Source organism: Tympanuchus pallidicinctus, unplaced genomic scaffold (genome assembly GCF_026119805.1).
Source record: "Tympanuchus pallidicinctus isolate F22 unplaced genomic scaffold, pur_lepc_1.0 scaffold4, whole genome shotgun sequence".
Taxonomy (NCBI): Eukaryota; Metazoa; Chordata; class Aves; order Galliformes; family Phasianidae; genus Tympanuchus; species Tympanuchus pallidicinctus.
Window position 1 is genome coordinate 4,266,852 of NW_026294758.1, and position 20,166 is coordinate 4,287,017.

Genomic DNA, 20,166 nt, shown 5'->3' on the forward strand with positions numbered 1-20,166 from the left:
TGTTCCTTCTTAGCACAGGATAAACTCTGAACAGCCATTTGTATCCCCTTCTCAGTGGATCTGTTGCCGTGGCTCAATATTTCTTTATCATTAGAGGGGAAGTGCGTTTTGCTTTATTAATCAGATACTTGGAATACCTTAACTTCCAAACACTGTTTTTATTGAAAACCAATTTTTTTGAGGAGCCTAGTCTGCTTTTGTCTTCTAAAATGTCTCAAGTGATGCTGTAAGTACAATTTCAAATCTTTCAATTTCACCTCTACCTGGAAAACTTTCTTTTCTTGCAGTCACCACATCTGTGGCATCTGTACGGATGAGTAACCCAAGTGTTCCAGGAAATTCTGTTTTACTGGTCAGCAACCTCAACCCTGAGGTAGGTTTGATCTGTAGTACTGATGCAAGTCACTACTTGTACCAGCTGCCAGAATCCTTATTGCAAATTAGCTTTAGTTGAAGCAACAAATGAGCAAAGTTCTATGCTGATAATACCAAAATCTGAGCATTACTTATGGAGCAGATCATCTTGAGGAAGCTCACGTGGCATGGGCGGAACAACCTGGAGATCAGGCCCAGCCAGCAAGGGTTCACCTAAGGGTTCTGCTTGACCAACCTGATCTCCTGTGATGAAGTCACTTGGTGGATGAGGGAAAGGCTGTTGACATAGTCTGCGTAGACTTCAGGAAAGCCTTTGACACTGCCTCCCACAGAATTCCTCTGGGGAAGCCGGCAGCCCATGGGTTGCACAGGTGCACTCTTTGCTGGGTAAAAAACTGGCTGGAAGGCTGGGCCCAGAGAGTGGTGGTGAATGGAATTAAATCCAGCTGATGACTGGTCACAAACAGTGTTCTCCAAAGGTTGGTACTGGGGCCTGTCCTCTTAAATATTATTACTGATGACCTGGATGAGGATATTGAGTGCACACTCAATAAATTTGCAGATGACACCAGGTTGACAGGAAGTGTCAATCTGCCTGGGGGTGGGAAGGCCCTACATAGAGATCTGGGCATGCTGGCCAGTAGGATGAAGGTCAGCAAGACCAAGTGCTGAGTCTTGTTCTTTAGCCACAACAAATCCAGGCAGTGCTGCATGCTTGAAGCAGAGTAGCTGGAAGGTTGTATAGAAGAAATGGACCTGGGGGTATTGGTTGATGTTTGGCTGAACACGAGCCAGCAGTGTGCCTGGGTGGCCAAGAAGGCCGATGGCATCCTGGCTTGTAGCAGAAATAGTGTTGCCAGCAGGAACAGGGAACTGATCATTCCTTCTGTACTCAGTATTTGCGATGCCACATTGAATGTTGTGTTCAGTTTTGAACCTTTCACTGCAAGAAAGACATTGAGGCCCTGGAGCATGTCCAGAGAAGGGAAACAAAGCTGTGAGGGGTCTGAAGCACAGGCTTTATGAGGGAGCAGCTGGGGGAACTGGGATTGTTCAGTCTGCAGAAGAGAAAGCTCAGGGGAGACCATGTCTCTTTCTACAAATACCTGAAGGGGGGCTGTGGCAAGGTGGGGGGCCAGCCTATTCTCCCATGTAACTAGTGATAAGAATAGAGGGAATGGCCTCAAGTTGCACCAAGGGAGATGGTTGGATGTTACAGAAAAATTCTTCTCCGAAAAAGTGGTCAGGTGCTGGAATGGGCTGCCCAGAGAGGTGGTGGAGTCACTGACCCAGGAGGTGTCCAAGAAACACTCAGATGTGATACTGAGGGACATTGTTTACTGGGGAAATATTGGTGATAGGTGAAGGGTTGAACTGGGTGATCTTAGAAGTCTTTACCAACCTTGGTGATTCCGTGATTCTATGATCTCTGTTTTCGTTTGAGCAAATTTCCATTACTGATAAAGCTTAAAAATTCTGTTCAGCAGTGGAAAGGTTCTAAGCACAATTTAGTGCAGGAAAAAAATTGTTTAGTAATGTAATGGTGAGTTTGTAATTAGTGATCTGTCTGAGGTTATACATACAAAATGTTTGAGGTAGTGCACAACATAGAGCTAAACTCATTGATACCTTGGTGATATTACAGTTCTTAAAGTGCCATTTTATCATTGGGAAATCTAAAGAATTTTTCATACATGAGAAGTCAGAGAATCTAGAGGGAAGAGGAATAAAGATGGAAACATGGGAAGTTACTTTTTTTCGAAACATTGATGATAAAACAAGAGTTTTACTTAACTGCTGATAAGCAATTCTACTACAGTGATTTTAAACTCTTGTTTGTTTTATGCTCTCACTGGATTCACTTAACCATAAAACTTATGAAATTAAGAGGTATTGTCAAAATGGAAGTCATTCATATTTCAGAAGTTTAGAGGTCTGTTGACCAATTCCTTTAATCTGTAAGTAATTGCTGTGTTTTATACTTTTTTCTTAGTAACAATTAAATTTCACATTAAGCATTAAAAGAAAGCTATAGATTTGGACCGTAAGACAAAGCAATTACACTGTTTTGTCAGTGTATCTTATCAAGTAATTACAGATTTCTGATGAGCTTTGTACAAATAATTATTTAAGATGCTTCTCTGAGCCTCAAGAGACTGCTTTTTCAGAATAAGGATATGTGAAGCATAGATCAGATCTATGTTTAGGACTTTGCTGCTTTACTTAATACTGATTATATCTAAGAAGTTACCATTTAGAACTTTATACTGCAATGCATAATGCAACATAAATTGTTAGTGCTCGCTACGGGCAAAACTGTTGTCTCAGCTGAATAAAGTTTGTGTTGATTAGAGTGCAAATTCTCTTCTTTAGTGACTGGGGAACTTGGTACATTAGGATTTAATGAAAAATCTCTGAAGAAAAATTACTTACTTCAGGCTTTCTTTTCGAAGCTTTTAATCAGACAATTTAATTATCACTCCATATGTGCTTCATGTATTAACAATTAAATAGTGTGCATATTAGTAACGTGTGGTCACGGGGACAAAATCGAAACAAAGTAAATGCATGTTGCTGCAACAAGTTTTAGTTTTTTAGGTGGTATCTGCAGTTTAGAAAAGACAAATGACTTACTGAATGATCTTTTCTACTTTTAGCGTAGCAAATTGCTTTGATTTGTCAGGGTATGAAATGCTGTCTTAGAAAGCTTAGAAAGAATAATTTCAAGTAATTAAGCCACTTAACATATTAATAATTTCTCCATCTTGACAGTCTCTGAGTTTTGAGTGATGAAAATGCATGAGCTGAAGTGGTAGCCTGTTTATGTATTTGATATGTGCATAATAAATATGCATTAACAGGAATGAATACACTCTAGTTACTGATGCAAATGGCTTTTGGTGAAATGGTTTAATGCTGTTAGTGTTTAGAATCTCTCCCATTGTTTTAGTTTACCATGTGCTTGAGGTCTACGTTTCTTTATTTGCCTGGCTTTAAAAATAATACACTAATTTTATCATTTAAACAGGCCATCACACCGCATGGACTTTTCATCCTATTTGGTAAGATACCTCAAATGTACCTTTAGAAACTATAGGGCTAGAGCTCTTTTTACTTAAGTGGCAAATGGTGATTAATTACACTTCAGTTTTTCTGTTTTTGTCCAGAAAGTGCACAAGAGAATGTGCTGGTTTTAAATGATGGTCTTTTGAGTCACTGTCTGTAAGACACAGGTACCAAAAAGACAGAATTGTTGCAGTTTCAGAAGAATTTCACTGTGTGTTCTGTACAAAGAATGGCAAAGCAAAGTAAGATGGAAAAGCAAAGGTTGTCTTGGAGGAAACGGGCTACAGAAATGGCATATTTGTTATTTGCAGGGAAGAATGTGGACATGGTAATGTTTTAATACCCCTCTGCTGAGAGGACTTTTAACACTTGTGCTACTTAACAGCTGAACTAAACATGCAATTTTATTACTGAGATCCTACTTGATGTGTTTTTTCCTATTTCTGAGCCTCAAAGAATAATATACAAGCTTGAAATATCTCCATATTAATGTTCTAAGCAAGCTGTTTAATGAGATGATTATTCTTTGTTAAGCTAATTTTAGTGAAAAGCAACAGACTTGCATTTGTGCTTTTTGTAGTAATACAAATTTTCTTTCTGAATTTTCATAGGTGCCTATGGCGATGTGCTTCGTGTGAAGATCATGTTTAAGAATAAAGAAAATGCTTTGGTTCAGATGGCAGATGCAACCCAGGCTCAAATAGGTACTGATTTTAAAGGCAGTTATGGTCCTAATGATCATGAATATGATAAAGCTCAGGAATCTGCCTTCTGTCAGTGGCTATATTAACCTAACTAAATCCATTATTGCCAACTCTTCTATAGATGAACTCTTGCTTTCAAATGTTGATATTGATTAGCTTGCTTTCATGTAAGCAAATGATTTTCCGGTAGTGGCTTAAAAACAACCCTGCAAGTCTTAATCTAATAAATGTTTATATTAAAAAATTGTACAATTTTCCTGTGGTTTATCTACTAATAAATCATACACTTTTCATGTACCTTATCTTTTTGCTAGCTGTTTAAGAACAATGCCATTTTGTATTCCCACTGCATTTAGACTTGCACTTGTTAAATTGTAATGACACGAAGGGGAAGAAACTTAGCCCACTTTGTAGAGATGGACCTTGCTGTTTAAACTGAGGACGTGAAATCTGACACTAAATAGAAGGCAAGGGCAGTATCCACAGAACCGCTTTTAATTCCCCTCCGATCATCTGTTTTTGTGTCCCAATGATGTTTCCACTGATCAGCTATCAGCAACTTGAATGGACAGAAGCTTTATGGGAAGTTCATGCGTGCAACTCTTTCAAAACATCAGAATATTCAACTCCCTCGTGAAGGAGAAGACGACAACGGTCTGACGAAGGACTACAGCAATAGCCCGTTACATCGCTTTAAGAAGCCTGGCTCGAAGAACTTCCAGAACATCTTTCCTCCATCTGCCACTCTACATCTCTCCAACATCCCGTGAGTACTGACGTGTGTGGTCTTCATGCAAAGAGAATGTTTCTTAGGTTATGCTCTTAAAGCCACAAAGTCTAACTGGTGTACTGATCTTCTGTGTCTTCCTAAAAACGGGTCGTTTTGCTGCATAATTGATTGAAACTGTAAATAATGAAGAGGATAATGGATTGAAAGTTATTGTTCTTCTTGACAAGTTTTAATGTATATTTTCTTGGAAAAATGAATTTTTTCACATCTGAAGTTCTGTGTTATAAATTTTCCTGGAATATTAAGGGCATGCTTTTTGAGAGTTACACTGCATCAAATCTAAGATTAACACTGTTATGTAGTGTGGATACAGTTTTTAATCATTCTTACACTGTTTAAAGAATAGTCTTTACAGTCATTCAGAAAGCTTACAAAAAAGGAGTTATTAAGAAGCATGTTCTCTAAAACTGAAGCAACCTATTTTCCTTGCTAGAATGTTGTCAACAGTGTGTGAAGTGATAGCTCAACATAAATTTGCACAGGGTTCTTTTGTTCTCCAATTAATCTGGAGTTGGGGGGGGGGGGAGGGGGAAGAAAGAAAACTACAGAATTTTGTTCAAACCAGGAAAAAAAAAAAGATATAGGACACCTCTGAGATGATACTTGGAAGTAGACTTTCAAAATAGAAAATAGGTGAAGTGCACTAGCAGTAATTAAAAGACAAAAATATTTCAGAAGCTACCAGTTAATCTTTATGCTTTCTGAATATATCCAAGGCAGGAATGGGAGAAGATGAAAAGCAATGGATTGAATCTGAAGTATTTTTTGTAGCACACTGCAATGCTGAATCATAGAGTCAAAGCCAAGATGTTTGAGCTGGGCTTGTGTTAGTGGAGGTACTATTAGATGGTTGGATTTAATTTAGCAGTAAGAACTCGTGCTTTGCTACTGCTGCAAAGACTGCAGTCTGTGCTCTTTTACACGTTGAGAAGATTTTGATTTGTTTTGTTTGCTTTTAAACAGGACTTCTGTTTCTTTTGACGATATTAAGAGTCTTTTTGCACGTACTGGATCTACTGTGAAAGCCTTCAGATTTTTCCAGTAAGTTCTCATTTAAAAATGCTGTGAGATCTTTCATCCTAAAAGATGGCTAATTGCTTTTTGGAGAAATTCCATTTGTGTATAACACTATCTATAAGCAAAAGCTTAACAGCTTGTGACAATGCTTATGCTAATTCTAATCCTAAAATTTTAAGTGATTAAATAAAATATTATGGTAGCATAACTAAATGGAAAATATTTGACCTTTGATAAATTCCACGTGTGTTCAAAGTCAGGTAAGTTTAAGGAAAGTGAACATAACTCTAGCTTCTTGGCAAAGATATATAAGATCTGTATGAGTAAAATGTTGAGTACAAGATTACAATGAATCTGTTCTAGCATTCATTTAGATATCTTTCCTATTTTATTTTGACATGATCACACCTGCTAGAATCTCATATACAGGGAGAACATCAGTGTTTTTCAGAGGGTTTTTGGCATATTTGGATGGGCTTTTTTGGTTGATTTCATTTTTTTAAATACAATGTTATGGAAGAATGGCATGGCTGTAGGTTATCAATCAGTAAAACTAATTCCGTTCTGTTATTTCCCTGTTGTGAGGTGCATAACTAAATCTATTTCTGTCACGGCACCTGCATTTTGTGTAGGAAGAGCTGTATATGATGTGGCTAAAGAAATATTTGCATCACTTTTTGTGTGTGTTTATGACTTACTACAATGACAATTTGATTCTAATTAATAACGTTTTTTGTCGTCCTTCAGGAGAGATTGCAAAATGGCTCTTATCCAGCTGGGCTCTGTGGAAGAAGCAGTTCATGCTCTCATCGAACTTCACGACTATGACCTCGGAGAAAATCATCACCTCCGAGTTTCCTTCTCAAGATCTACAATTTGACCTTTCTGTGAACATTCCTTCTAAAACTGCACTGCAGTTTTCTTACTCTCATCAAATAGAGACTGAAGTAGCTGTGACCAATTCTGCTCTTAAAAGAAAAATCTTGTTCGTACACACAGCAAAGAATTAGGGGATAATCTTTTCTGATTTCAGCTGCCAGTATATGATCAAATCTTATTATTCATCAATAAAAAGATTAAATTTCTTTAGAAATAATATTTATCATCATGTTTCCTATTTTAACTTTACTTTTGAGAATATATGTTGAATTTTTGTTTCAGATTAGCCTTATGAAATATTTTAGAGTGCTTTTTCAATATACCAAACTGAGAATGTTTCTAACGACAATAAATCCACTCTACCCACATTGAATGCTGATTTGAATGTGAAACAGAGCTTGGCTTTCTTGAAGAAAAAGCCGAGCGCTGGTTGCAAAGGCCCTCTGAACAGTATTTATGTTACTAGAGTGTGTGCTCACACTTTGGAAATCTTTACAATAGCTTTTTTAAAGCATAAACTGTGTGCTGTTCGTATGGGTTAAATTATTAGAGGAAAGGCAGTGCCTTTTCTTAGTGGAGTACAAGATGTTTGAGTTTCTCCAAGCTGTGACATTAGAGTTTTAGCTTGACTTCATCCTGGAATGGAAGTTTGATGTGTTATTTTACTATGAAGTGATTTTGTGTAGTAGTATTTTGAAGAAAATAAGAGGAGAAAATAGTCCTGATTTCAAAGAGTTTTTTACATTTCTTTAAAGAATAAAATGTTTACAATCTTATAGAAAATATTCAGGTCTGTGATGGCTTAACAAATTTTTAAGAAGTTATTTTTGGTAAGGTCATCTTTGGGGATGAAAAATTAAACCTCAAGAGTTTTTTGTATCAATATACTTACTGTGTATTTACTTAATTTCTTATTATGTGCCTTACTGTGTGCTTATGACACAACAGCTTTGAGTTTTATCTGAAGTATCTTGAAAAATGTAATGCAGGCTTTTAAAATTCTTTTTTTTTTTCTTTCTTTTTTTTCTTGTAAATATTTTCCTAACTGCTACTTTTGTGTTTTCTCCCCTCCTCTCTCTCCCATCCCCAGTAATATTCAAACTTCTAGTTTCTGGTGCTTTAGTGTAGAGATAAGGTAGAGGTGGAAATTAAGTTTAAAACATTAAGTTTAAAGCAGAGTCCTGCAGACCTCTTTGAATTTATCTGGTTGCAGTTGTCTGATACCTTTATTTGTCAAAAAAAAAAAAAAAAAGTTATTCCCAGAAAAATGCACAACAAAGAGACAAAATAAAATGATGCATGAAAAAAAAAGCAAAAGAGCAAACTCCACTCCAATTTCTGCAGCTTAACTTCCTGAGGGATGGTGTTTCAAATAGTTCTTTTTCAGGTTCTTGAGTTTACCAGGAAGAATTATTTCATTTCCCAAGAAGTTCAGTACTGAACTTCCATTTCTCTTTGGAGAATGTGCTGTGATGTAGTCAGATTTTTGTGTAGAAAGTTATGAACATTACTAGTTCTGTCACTAGACAGTTCTTTTTTCTTTTTAAGGGCTATTTCTTTTCAGAATTTACCAAAAATACATCTCTTTTTAAAATGTGACATATCCCATTTGCTTGTTTATAATTACTGCAGAATTTTTTGGCACTCATTCGTTTTGTTTATTGTAGAATTCCTCCTATCTTTCTAGAGCAAAGGGTATAATTTTGGAAATATCTGAGTATTTTGGAGTGAGCTTCTACACAGTTACTCTGAATTACTTCTGTCAAATCACTGATGTACTGGCTTGTCTTGCTTTAATGTCTGTGACTTGACTTGCAGCAGCTAATCATACTAAAGAAGGTTCCAGGTCTCTAAAATACAACAAAAGCATGGTCTTTTGACAGTAAATAAAATGCTGACTATCTAGGTAGTAATAGTAGGTTCTATTCAACACAAGTAAATAATTTTTCAGAATGTTATCTTTTATGGAAAGCGAAATGCTTAGGAATAACAGACAGTGTTATCTTTGGGATTTGAGGTACTCCTCCCATTTCCACCTCTTTGAGATGATTGATTCTGTGAACTGTCAACCTTTTTTAAAACTAACCTTAAAAAAAGAATTGTTTAAAAAAAAAAAAAAGAAAAAAAGAAAAAAAAAAAGAAAAAAAAGAAAGAAAGAAAAAAAAAGAGTGCAGAATCAGAGCTCCCAGAGCAACCTATTTAAAAATATCATCTTTGTGTTTTTAGCAAAGTTCTGTGTTGTAAGAAGCCTTGTTGAAAAAGGTCCTGTCTGCAAATGAACAGGACACTCAATTTGTAATTCCTGTCTATGTTTAACCTTTTTAGCTGTCACACTGATAATAGTTTAAGACAGTTGCTAGGAATGTTCCTTGTTACTGCACTGTGGTTTGTTAATACTGGGACATTGTTCATAATGTATGATTTATCGCTTTTTTAATGAACTACAGCTAAAGGGCAGAGGAATCATAGTAGACCTGAATGTAATTCTAAAGCAGAGAAAAGGAACCTTAAATTTGAGAATGAATATTGACACTCAATATCAGCATGTGTATGCCATATCACATTATGCGTGCATACAAACATACAAATTACATGCCCTTTTAATTTGTTTAATCTAGTGCTTAGTGCTAAATGCTTAAACAAATTTGAAGGGATGAGGATTACAGCATTCTCACAGAAAGAAATAATCTTGTTATTTTGTCTACATGTTAGAATAGAACTAATATCAGCTCAGAACTACTTGCAGTTTGAAATGAGGAGGCCTACACTTTAGGCTGCCAGGGATTTACAGATTTCTAACGTAAGAGATCTTCTGTTAGGTTCTGTTTTGTTTTGTTTTATTATAAAATTGTCCTGTATCTTTTTGTCATTATCTCTTGTTATCATTGTTTCTTTAATTAAATAATTCTTGTCAGATTACTTGCAAATTTATGTATTTCTCAGACTGCCTCTTATAGAGATCTGCTTCTACAGGTGCAGACAAGCCTCAAAAATAGCTGTACATCTTAATGTTTCCTTAACAGAATGATGGTACTAGATAAGGCTAGCTTATCTTACTCAGTATTCTGCCCTGAATAACCAAAAGCAAAAATGTTACTATAATGCACTGTTAGTGAAGGATAAGGACAAATGGAGTAATTCTTAAACCGTGCTTGACCCATCAATGCAAAAGCACTGTTGCACTCAGTTTGTGAATCTCTAAAGAATATACGAGCTCAGAACCTCTGAGAAGAGCAGGCTTTATTTTACAGATTCTTACACTGATGTAGGTTGAAAATGAAGCTCTGAAGGCCTTAATCTTGCCTCTCCCTGGGATTAGGGCCGACCACTCTGTCAGAGATATTCCTACTGTCCCACCTAGCAATATGTTGCCTTTTCTATTACAGCACAACTCCCTGAAAGACTCTGGCTTCATCCTCTCAATACAACGGTATTAAGTTATTAAATACAGGTTCATAATTTCTTTCATATAAATTGTTAATTTCTGTTCAACTCGCTTGTGAAGCGTGTTGTAATGTGTAACGCAGGAGAGTGGCTAAACTCTGACTGCAGCTACCAGATGTGGATGAGGGTGGAGTTCTCTGCCTTTGTGTATTTTGAGTCAAAAATCAGCCCTGGGTTACTTCAACTCCTACTTTTGTTCAATGGCAGCACATTGGTTCAAAATGTAGCAAGGCATTCTTAACCCAGGAGAAACTTGGTGGCTTTGCAAATGGCCTGTAATACCTTGCCTAGTAGTAAAGCTTCAGCTTCCTTGAATTTCTTTAAATGCCTTGGAACATCAGCTGAAAGCTTGAGTTTTCACTTGACTTGGTCGCATTGTCTGCTGGTATTGTCAGTTCTATTTTTTGTGCTCTGAGATAGGTTTATGTCTTTTTTGTGCTTCAGTTAGTTATTCCACGGATCTGAAGAGACTTGCCTATATGACACTTTCTGTTTGCAAGGTGGCAAACCTGTTTGTATACAGACTATTTATCCATGCTGAAAAAAAGCAACAGATGCAACTTCCCCTCCTCGGATTCGTTAATTTTGAGTCATAAAGTGATTCAGGTTTTTTTTGGGGGGTTTTTTTTTTTTTTTTCCTGTTAAGGATGCAGACCTATTCCTTGTCATTGTATCCAACTAACATGTACTGCTATTCTTCAAATGCTTTCAACTTTTGTCCTGGTATGTTTTTATCTAAAGCAGATCTATCACACTTAGAGCTTTTACTGTTGTACTGAAAAGATACTGTTCAGATTACAGAGTTTTCTTTTATATTTAACAGTCTTATGATGACTTGTTTGTTCTGTACGAGACTGTTGGCCTGTTCTTTTAAAAGAAAATCCTAACGTTTGGGAGTTGTGAATTATTTCACGAAAGGAGGGGAATATTCTCAAGTGTTTAATATTGTGTGAGGTGTTTGGGATACAAAGCGGGACCAAAGTTTATGTGCCTTCAGTAGTCCTGTGTGTATTTTCTCGTATCTACTGCTGTTTCATGTACAATAAATACTCTTTTTTTCCTTTCCCCTGGAAATTGTATATTTATATTGTTAAGTCAGAAAGTGTCCTCTAACTTTACAGGCAGTCAGTTATAACTTCAGTACAGATTTAATGATAAAATTGCCTTCACTGCTGCAGGTTTGGGTTTGTATTTTGGAGGGGCATACGGCAGAATGGCAGAATCCAAGCATAATCCTCATATTTGCAACCTGAATAGTGACAGTAGTTTGTGATCGGAGCAGAACCCAACAAGGGGTCTTGTGTAGCTGAAGGCTCTTGACATTTGCTGTGAAAGCTTTTACATTTGACTAATGTCATCTTACTGCTGTAAACAGTTCTTCAGTTCCTGGAAACTGCATTACTTCTGAAGAGTGGGAATCTGACCACTTAGTCCATGTTAAGCACTTTCCAATTTTCCTTAAGCATGTTAGCTGCTTTCTGCAAAATTTCGCCCTAGAACTGCAGCAGCAGACAAAAAGGGTTACTAAGCAAGCTGATTCTTGCATCAGAACATCACCTCATTTTCTGACCAAAGACTGACTGTACTGCTTTTAGTGATACATTATGTGAAAACTTTTCTCTCGAGTTCCTTTCGGAAGGGGAAAGCCAATGCAAAGTGGCCTTTACTTGCTGTTTGTTGATGAAACAGTCTACAAAGACAATGAGATTGTAATGTGGAACAGCAGGCAAGGGGTTAGTGGACTACCTGTATATTGTATCCAAGACATTCAAAAGCATGACTAGGAATTGGTGAAATTCCTTCATGTACATTATCTGTTCACAAAAGTGAACAGATAATTTTCAGTTTATAAAAATGTTGATCTAACACAAGAAAATTATGTAAATATTTGTGACGTCTTTAAAAAAAAAACAAAACAAACTGGTAAAAATGGCTTTGGTGGGCAAATGAAAGTGTAAAACGGTTTTATATTAAAAAAAAATCAATTGTCTTGTATGTTTTAATAAACAACAGTACCAGCTTTCACTTGTAAAGCAGCTTCTGGCATTGGAGAAAAAAGTTTCCATGTTTGCTGATATAATATGTACAAGAAAGATGTAATTTAAACCCTATTTTCTAATTGTGTAGTGCATGGTTAGTTTGAGTTCGTTTTGCTGCAATATATTGTTTCACTGAAGTTCACGTATATGCTGATTAATTGATACCTATACCTATTTCCCTAACTCTAGTTGTTGTAGCATGCCTTTTAATAAATGTCATTACATCTACACTCTGAATTTTTCCTGTGTTCTTGTCTATTGGCTTGGGTTTTTTTCTCATGCAACTAATAATTTTCCTTTTTTTTTTTTTAATTTTTAATGTGGGGAGATTCACCACAGCTATTATTGTGGACAGCAATTTTAGCAACACTGGAAGACTTACCCTTTCCCCCTGGGAATCTCACGCAAAGCTAGAAGTGAAGTCCTGGGGACATGGTGGCCATGCACAGAGCCATGAGCTGCTTTGTTTTGTCTTTAGCAGCCATGGGTGTCTATGAAAAAGCATGTTATATCAAATGTATTTCGAGAGCACTAATGCACATCTTCAACAATAGCTGAGGTTAAACAACACCTGAGCAGGGTAGAAATCCTCATTTTCAGTAGGATGGAAGTAACAACCCTGAGCTATTTCAGTGGCGGAAGACTATTTCATTCTATGAGGCAGAGATGAGGCTTTTCAAGCCTTGGGGATTCATTGATGAGAAGTGCTTTGTTTTCACTTTAACGTGGCTGTGCTCTTTTATAGCCATAGGAATCAACTCTGTAGCTCTTGCACACAGATTTCTAAAACATAAGTACTGGCTGAAAAAGATGCTCTGCTTTTAGTTTCCTCTTTCTCAACTTCCTGGTTGCTTCTCTTCCATACTGTCTGCTCGTCCTTCTGTGTGCTGCACAGCAGTGATTTGGATTTAGGATTGATGGAGAACAGGCAGGAGTCTAGGCAGCTAAATACAAGTACTGAAGTGATGAGGAGAATGCAATGCCCCTTTGCTGAGCGAAAATTCTCAGTCAATCTGGCAAATATTTCACTGTCTGCTACTGAGTCTAAGGCTAGCAGATCTTGAAGAATCAGAAGTCCTGTAGGTATGCTTAATGACTGCCTGCATCTCACAGGTGGGAATCCAGAGCGCTGAACAAATCTAGCGTAAATTATGCCACTGGTCTCTAAACAAGGGTGCCTTTGCGAAGAGAAAAACTGAATTCAATCTAGAGGGGATTGCAGCTTTGAGCAAAATGCTTGCACTGTGAAGGCTGGGTATGTTCTTCCTAGTGTGACACTTCATTTTTGCCCTTGGTGCTAACTTCTGGCTAAAATCTGCCTTTACTTCTTTGGCCAGGTCTGTATGGAGCACACTAAGAGTGTCCTTCTCTCCCCTTCTTTTCAAATCAAAAGGTAATTCCCATCTCAAATTCATTCCTGCTCACAAGCATTTGTTTTTCCCTAAACAGTTAATACGTCTAAACAGATAACGTGTCTACCTTTGAAAATAAAATGCTATTTTGAAACAGCACAGGTTTAAACTGTTTTTATAGCAGAATTTGTTCTGTTACTTGCAAGCTGAAACAATGAGGTGAATATGCAAGAATGTAAGATTTTACTGTTGGACCAGACCTAAAGAACTATTGTTAAGTGGGCTTACATATTTGTCTGTGAGCCCTTCTGAGTGTAGCAGGGGAATACAAGCATGTCTAAAGAAAAGATAAAGCCTTGTGAGGATAAAGAGATCTCAGAAGTGAATCCTCCCAGAGACCACTTGCAAAGAAACTGCTGTCAACTCTAGGTTCAGCTTGAGCACTATGAGAAAATTAGCAAAACTGCCCATTCATAATAAGGACAGACTTCTTTGAGGTAGCGATTTCACAGCTTAAATGGTTGAGAACTCTCATCCTATTTTTGTCCTACCCCTTCTGCATCAAAGAACTCATGCCTTTAAACCAAATTTCCTTTCTGATGTTTAAGACTTGATCCAAAATTTTTCTGCAAAGTTTGATCTGCCTGACAAGTGGCATTTGATCTAATAAACCTTCCAAGAACTTAGATTGCTTGGATTCAGAAACAAAATGAAGCTGGAATGCACTTCAAGACTTCCTTGGTTATACAGCATATGCAAGGCTCTATCTTCTCACGCTACGTAAAGGATTCTTTCCATATCTGGAAAACACAGAAATGAGCCCCCAGGAAGAAAAGCTACCTTAAGGTTCTAGTTGAACTAGTGCCTCCACAGACAGATCATAGGAAGATTCCAAAACACATCTTTGAAGGAAATTAGTGTTTCAGTCTCAAGTTCATGATAATTCCTACTGCTTAAGCTAAGTCAGTTGAACAGTGTAATGCTTCCGCGTGCACCGTGTTTCACCTACAGCCTGTTGGTGTTTATTTGAGAGAATCTTCACTTTCAATGCAAGCGTTAAAATGATTTAATTGAAAAGACAATGCAGCATCTTCTGTAAATGTACTCTGTAAAGTGCTATTTCAGCTGTGGTGTAACAGACTCTTATGTGCGTGCACATTACATGTATGTCGAAGAATCTACAGTAGCTTTTAAAGAGAGTTCTCTTTATCTCTTTACTTTTATCTCCAAAGCATAACTTTATCTAAAAGCCACGTCACTCCATGCTTGGACACCTCAAAGGAGGACTGGCTGAAGGACATGGCATAATGCTTGCAGCTCTGTGGTAGAATACAGTTTCTGTTTCTACCCTGTGTGCTACCTACTTCTCCAATAATGTTTTTGCTAATTTTGCTTGGTGACTAAACGTCACCGCTTGTAAAAATGAAGTTGAAGCCTTTTTTAAAATTCTGATCTTGCAATAAGAGTGACTTGTAAAGCTTTTTCAGAAGGTAGATAAACCAGGGTAGTTCTGCTCATCACTATGAATTCTGTGGAAGGTCTGGGCAGCACTGCCTGCAGCTCCCAGTCACTGCAGTGTGGATGAGTAGTGAAGTGGAGGATTGCGGGATCTTTTCAGATTGGAAACTTTCAGCTAAGTATGGAGAAAGGACAGAGATCGGCAGGGTTAGCTCTTACCAAAGAGCACCAGAATGTCACTGGCTATTTTTTCAGCACTTCTAACCGGTTCTTTCTCTCCACACCCGTTTCCAGTTCTCTCCCATGTTCAAGTATCCCAATAGCAAATTCTGTAAATGCAATGTAAACTTCATGAAAATGTCATATCTATCTATGCAGAATTTAACAAATCTGATCAACGGATTTGGAAATATCTTGTAAATAATGTATCTAAGATTCCTCGTTTACGAATCTGGGAAAGAAGTTTTTATATTCAGTAGCTCATTTCAAAATGGTTTTAGTAGCTGAGTATTCTATCACATATATTGATTATAAGTTTGTTCCTTCTTAATTTGCAAATTGTTGCTTTGTGTAGTGTTTTCCTCTTTGTGTGAGTGCTCTTACAGTGGCTGGATAGCTTCAGGTTCTCTCTTGCTGAGGCAATAATTATCTTGTCAAGAGCATAAACAGTCATAATGTTCACATTTTCCCATTATGTGTATCAGTAGGCTTCAGCAGCCCTCTAGATGCACTTCATTGGTCTAATTATACTGAGTTAGTCAAATATTTTAATAGGAGCTCAATCCCAATTTTAAGGAGGTTGAAAACCAGCTTTAAGTTTGGTTATCATAGAATCATAGACTCATTAAGGCTGGAAAGATCAAAAAGATCATCTAACCTGTACCTGTAACTGCAGTGAATGTCTTCAGGTTGTCACTTTGTCAGGATAAAAGCTTTTGGTATTAATTCAACCACAGCAATATAAATGCTGGTACACAGCACCATGCTTTGTGATGCTAAGACTTTTTTATGCATAAATATCTTCTTTTTTAAAAAAATTTTTTCTGGTTGTTTTTCTTTGAGGAAGCTTTTCTATTACTGCCTATCTTTATCTTTAGCTGTTACATAAGCTGCTTGCTATTCTGTGGGGCTCAGATTCTCCTTTATTTTATGGAAAGATTAAACTTCTTCGATAGGAAAGATGAGTTTATGTAATCTCACCTCAATTTTGATGAACAAGATTTTAGTCAAGGTCCATGAAAAACATTATCATAGTCACTAAGAAAACTCACATAAAAATAAGAAAAGATAAGCACTAAATTATTTCTGAGAGATCTGACACAACCGTTAGATGTTAGCAATGACATCCTGTCTTGCCTGGGATATCTTAGTTGCTTACTGTCTCATGTAATCTGACAGGAAAATTGCCGATAGTTTTGCAGGCCGATCACACAGATGAAGATTCTGAGTGTACGTTGAGAAAATCTGCTGAGTAATCTTGAATTTTATGCCTTCCAAAGCCCAGGATCCAATCTAAAGATTGACACTGCTACTCTTAAATATGCCTCCCAGTGATGAATACCTGTTCATTTGGCCTCCCAGTGATGGGACCATGCCATCAGCCTAACTATAAAACACCCTCTGCTATGGCTTGGGAGACTGGGAGGAAGTCTGAAATCACTTACCTGGATCCAAATAATATGTTAAATGCACACTGTTTAATCCTAAAACAGTTATAAACTGGGATATTTGATTTATGTTACTCTACAATGATCATAGGATCATAGAACGGTTTGGGTTGGAAGGGACCTTTAAGATCATCTAGTTCTAGTCCCCCTGCCTCCTCACTCTAGACCAGGTTGCTCAAAGACCCAGAAGGATGAAATATCTGAATTTCAAATGGGCCTGAGCTAAATAATTAAGGTAATTATAAGTAGACAGTGAAACGGTTTATTGCATGGCAGAAAAAAATACTTATTATTTAGTTACCGCAGACCTGCATTATTTGAATCTCAAGTTCCTCTCACGTACTTAAAGTTCCTCTAGAAGGCTAGAAGGGTATTAAGTGGGATTACTTCATTTACAGGGCTGTGTATTAACTGTGTGTTACCCACATCAAAATTTCTTGCACAGAGAGGACAGTTCTGTTTCTTCATTAATTTTCTTTTTGCTTTTGTAGCTTAAATTTTTGTATGGACTTTTTTTTTCCTACAAATTTAAAGGTTACAGCTGGCAGTGTGTTGTAAGACACACTTGTTTTCTTACTCAGGTTATACCTTTTTTGTGTGTGTGAGTACAATTTTTCTGTTTCCTACTTTGTGAGCTTTGAGAGGAATACTGTACATAGCAAAAACCAATTGCTGTACTCTGTCTACAACATTAAAGTGCATTTTAGTTGCAAGATCACAAAAGTAGCCAAGGAACAGCAGTTGCTGATGTCTCAGATGTTTACTAACAACTTTGGCTATCTTAAATATGGCAGAATATTCTGGAAGTTATCCTTGCATTCCCCAGGAAGATTACCAAATTTTAATTGTACAGCTTAAGATTTTGATTCCCAGAATTAAACACTTATTACAGGTCAAAGTATTCAATTTATGCATAACTGTATCTAGTATAAGGGAGAGCTGAATTACTTTGAGGTTTTAAAATATATATAATTGTATATTACAAATTGTTGCTTTATTTTTGTATATTTGTATATACTTATTGTTGCAATTATGTTCAATTGTTATACAATTACAATTGTATAATTGTATAATCTGAATAAAACATATGTTCTAAAGTATGAATTCCTACTTTGAGATAAGATCTAATAAACAAATATAGTGCAGGGACCATTAGAAAATGCACAATTAATATGCATTCTACTTCCGTTACATGGAAACTTTCAGTGAGGTGCTCATTAAGGGACATGTTCTCTGTATGAAGAATTAAAAAATGGAAATATAAAGGCAGTGTAGGTTGTTTCTAACTGTAATTTCCAAGTTGTAGTTACTTTAATTTGGGCATAATAATGCCTCTATGTGCTCCTGTGCTTCTAACACACAGATACCTTGAGTACCTTGAGTGTCCTCCTGATAGAAATGCTTTGCTTTTTCAAACATTACACCAAAAGCAAGCAATAGCTTCCACACATTATTGTTTTCCCTTCCATTCAACTACTTGCACTGCTTTTGTGCTTTTATCACAGCCAGGACGAAACAGGACAAGTTACAAAAAACCTTCATTTTCCAGCATTTTTGGAAGCTTAAAAAATTATCGGGGAGATTCCATGACTCAGGAAGAACGACTCAGGAAACGATGGGCCAGTCAGGCTCACATCCATCCCTGGGAAAGTGCTGGAACAACTCACACTGCATATCATCTCAAAGCAAAGAGGGAAGAAGAAGTGTTATCCAGAGTACTAAACTTGGATTTACTACAAAAAGATCATGCCTGACTACTGTGGTAGCCTTTATCGATGTCAAGACTGGCTGGGTAGCTGCCTTAGTAATCCGGCTTAATGCTGGATCTGACAGACGTTTTGAATCACAGGATCCTGGGATGGCTTGGGTTGGAAGGGACACTAAAGTCTATCAAGTTCCAGACTCCTGCAGTGTGTTGGTTGCCACCCACTAGATCGGGCTGCCTGGAGCCCTATCCAGCAGTGAGACCTTGAGCATCTCCACAGAGGGCGGAGATCCACATCTCCACCATCTAGGCGTGGCGGCTCTCCCATCAGCGTTGGCCTGGCCTTCATGCAGAAGCTGACTTGCATGGTCAGGCTGCAGGAGCAGGGATGCTCCAGTGGGACTCCAGGACTGCAGCCCTGGGCAAGGCACAGCTCCTCTCCTGTCTCTGGCACGGTGACCATTGCCAGCAGGCCAAAGCAAGCACACTTCAGAAGATTTCCTGACTCATTTCATACGCAGGCTGGAAGGGAACTGTGCCCGGCCCGTGCCACTTTGCCTCTGGGAACTGTATGAGGCCTGAAGCTTTGATGTGTGAAGGCTTGGACACGAAAGGATCGTACAGCCCACCCAGCCCCAGGTGCCTGCCGTGGGACCTCTGCCACCCAGCAGGCCAGCTTAGAAGAGGGCCCTGTGCAACAAGGCCTGGAGCGCCTGCACCCACAGAACCTCATGAGGTTCAACAAGGCCACATGCAAGGTGTTGCACTTGGGACGGGGAAATCCCAGCTATTTCTATAGACCGAGGCAGGATCTTCTTGAGAGCAGCCCTGCGGAGAAGAACTTGAGGGTCCTGGTAGACAAGAAGCTGGACATGAACCAGCAGTGTGTGCATTTACAGCCCAGCTGTCTATCTCAAAGTGCATAGTTCGGCACTTGGGCCGGAGGAATCCCAGGCATCCATACAGATGGGAAGGAGAGGTCCTTGAGAGCAGCCCTGTGGAGAAGGACCTGGGGGTCTTGATAGAGGAAAAACTTAGCATGAGCAGCAATGTACCCTTGCGGCTTGGAAGGCAAACGGTATCCTGGGCTCCATCAGAAGAGGGGTGGCCAGCAGGGACAGGGAGGTGATTGTCCCCCTCTGCTCTGCCCCTGGGAGGCCCCATCCGGAATACTGCGTCCAAGTGTGGAGCCCAGTCTCGCTCCAATTTATGGGAGGGAGATGAGGTTCTTTTAATATCTGTACACCCGGCGTGCGATTAAGAAGCAACGGTTCATGTGTTGTTCCGACCGGTTTATTACAAAACCTAATCAGGGAGACGGGGAAGGGAAAGAGGGCGATAGAAAAGATGGGAAAGAAGCAAGAGTTGCGTAAGGCAGGGATGGTCACCAGCAGGATCCAGCGGGGGGAAGCGGGGGGCGAGAAGCAGCAGCGTGGCCGGCCTTGGGCAGCAAGCAGGTAGACGGGGAAGTCGCAGAGCCAGTCCTTGAAGCAGCAGCAGCGCTCCGGCAGCAGGCACAGGAGAGTTCAACAGCATGAAGGAGTCACCTCACGAGGAATCTGATCGTCAGGAATCCCTCTTCCTCATGAGGAATGTGCTGCCAGAAACCTCTGTTCTGCTTCATGAGGAATCTGCTGCCAGAAGCCTCTCTTCTGCTTCATGAGGAATCT

General features: G+C 38.4%; 1 protein-coding gene across 7 annotated transcripts in view; it reads left to right on the top strand.

Moving 5' to 3' along the window:
* PTBP3 (polypyrimidine tract binding protein 3) overlaps window positions 1-7,048 on the top strand; it is a 48,679-nt gene extending 41,631 nt beyond the window's left edge. For all 7 annotated transcript variants that reach the window (XM_052700820.1, XM_052700821.1, XM_052700818.1 and 4 more), the window contains 6 exons: window positions 288-373; window positions 3,404-3,437; window positions 4,053-4,145; window positions 4,695-4,911; window positions 5,899-5,976; window positions 6,700-7,048. In XM_052700820.1, coding sequence (XP_052556780.1) covers window positions 288-373; window positions 3,404-3,437; window positions 4,053-4,145; window positions 4,695-4,911; window positions 5,899-5,976; window positions 6,700-6,832 — 641 coding nt within the window. In that variant the 3' untranslated portion in view covers window positions 6,833-7,048. The remainder of the gene's footprint in view (window positions 1-287; window positions 374-3,403; window positions 3,438-4,052; window positions 4,146-4,694; window positions 4,912-5,898; window positions 5,977-6,699) is intronic.
* The last annotated feature ends 13,118 nt before the right edge of the window (window positions 7,049-20,166 follow it).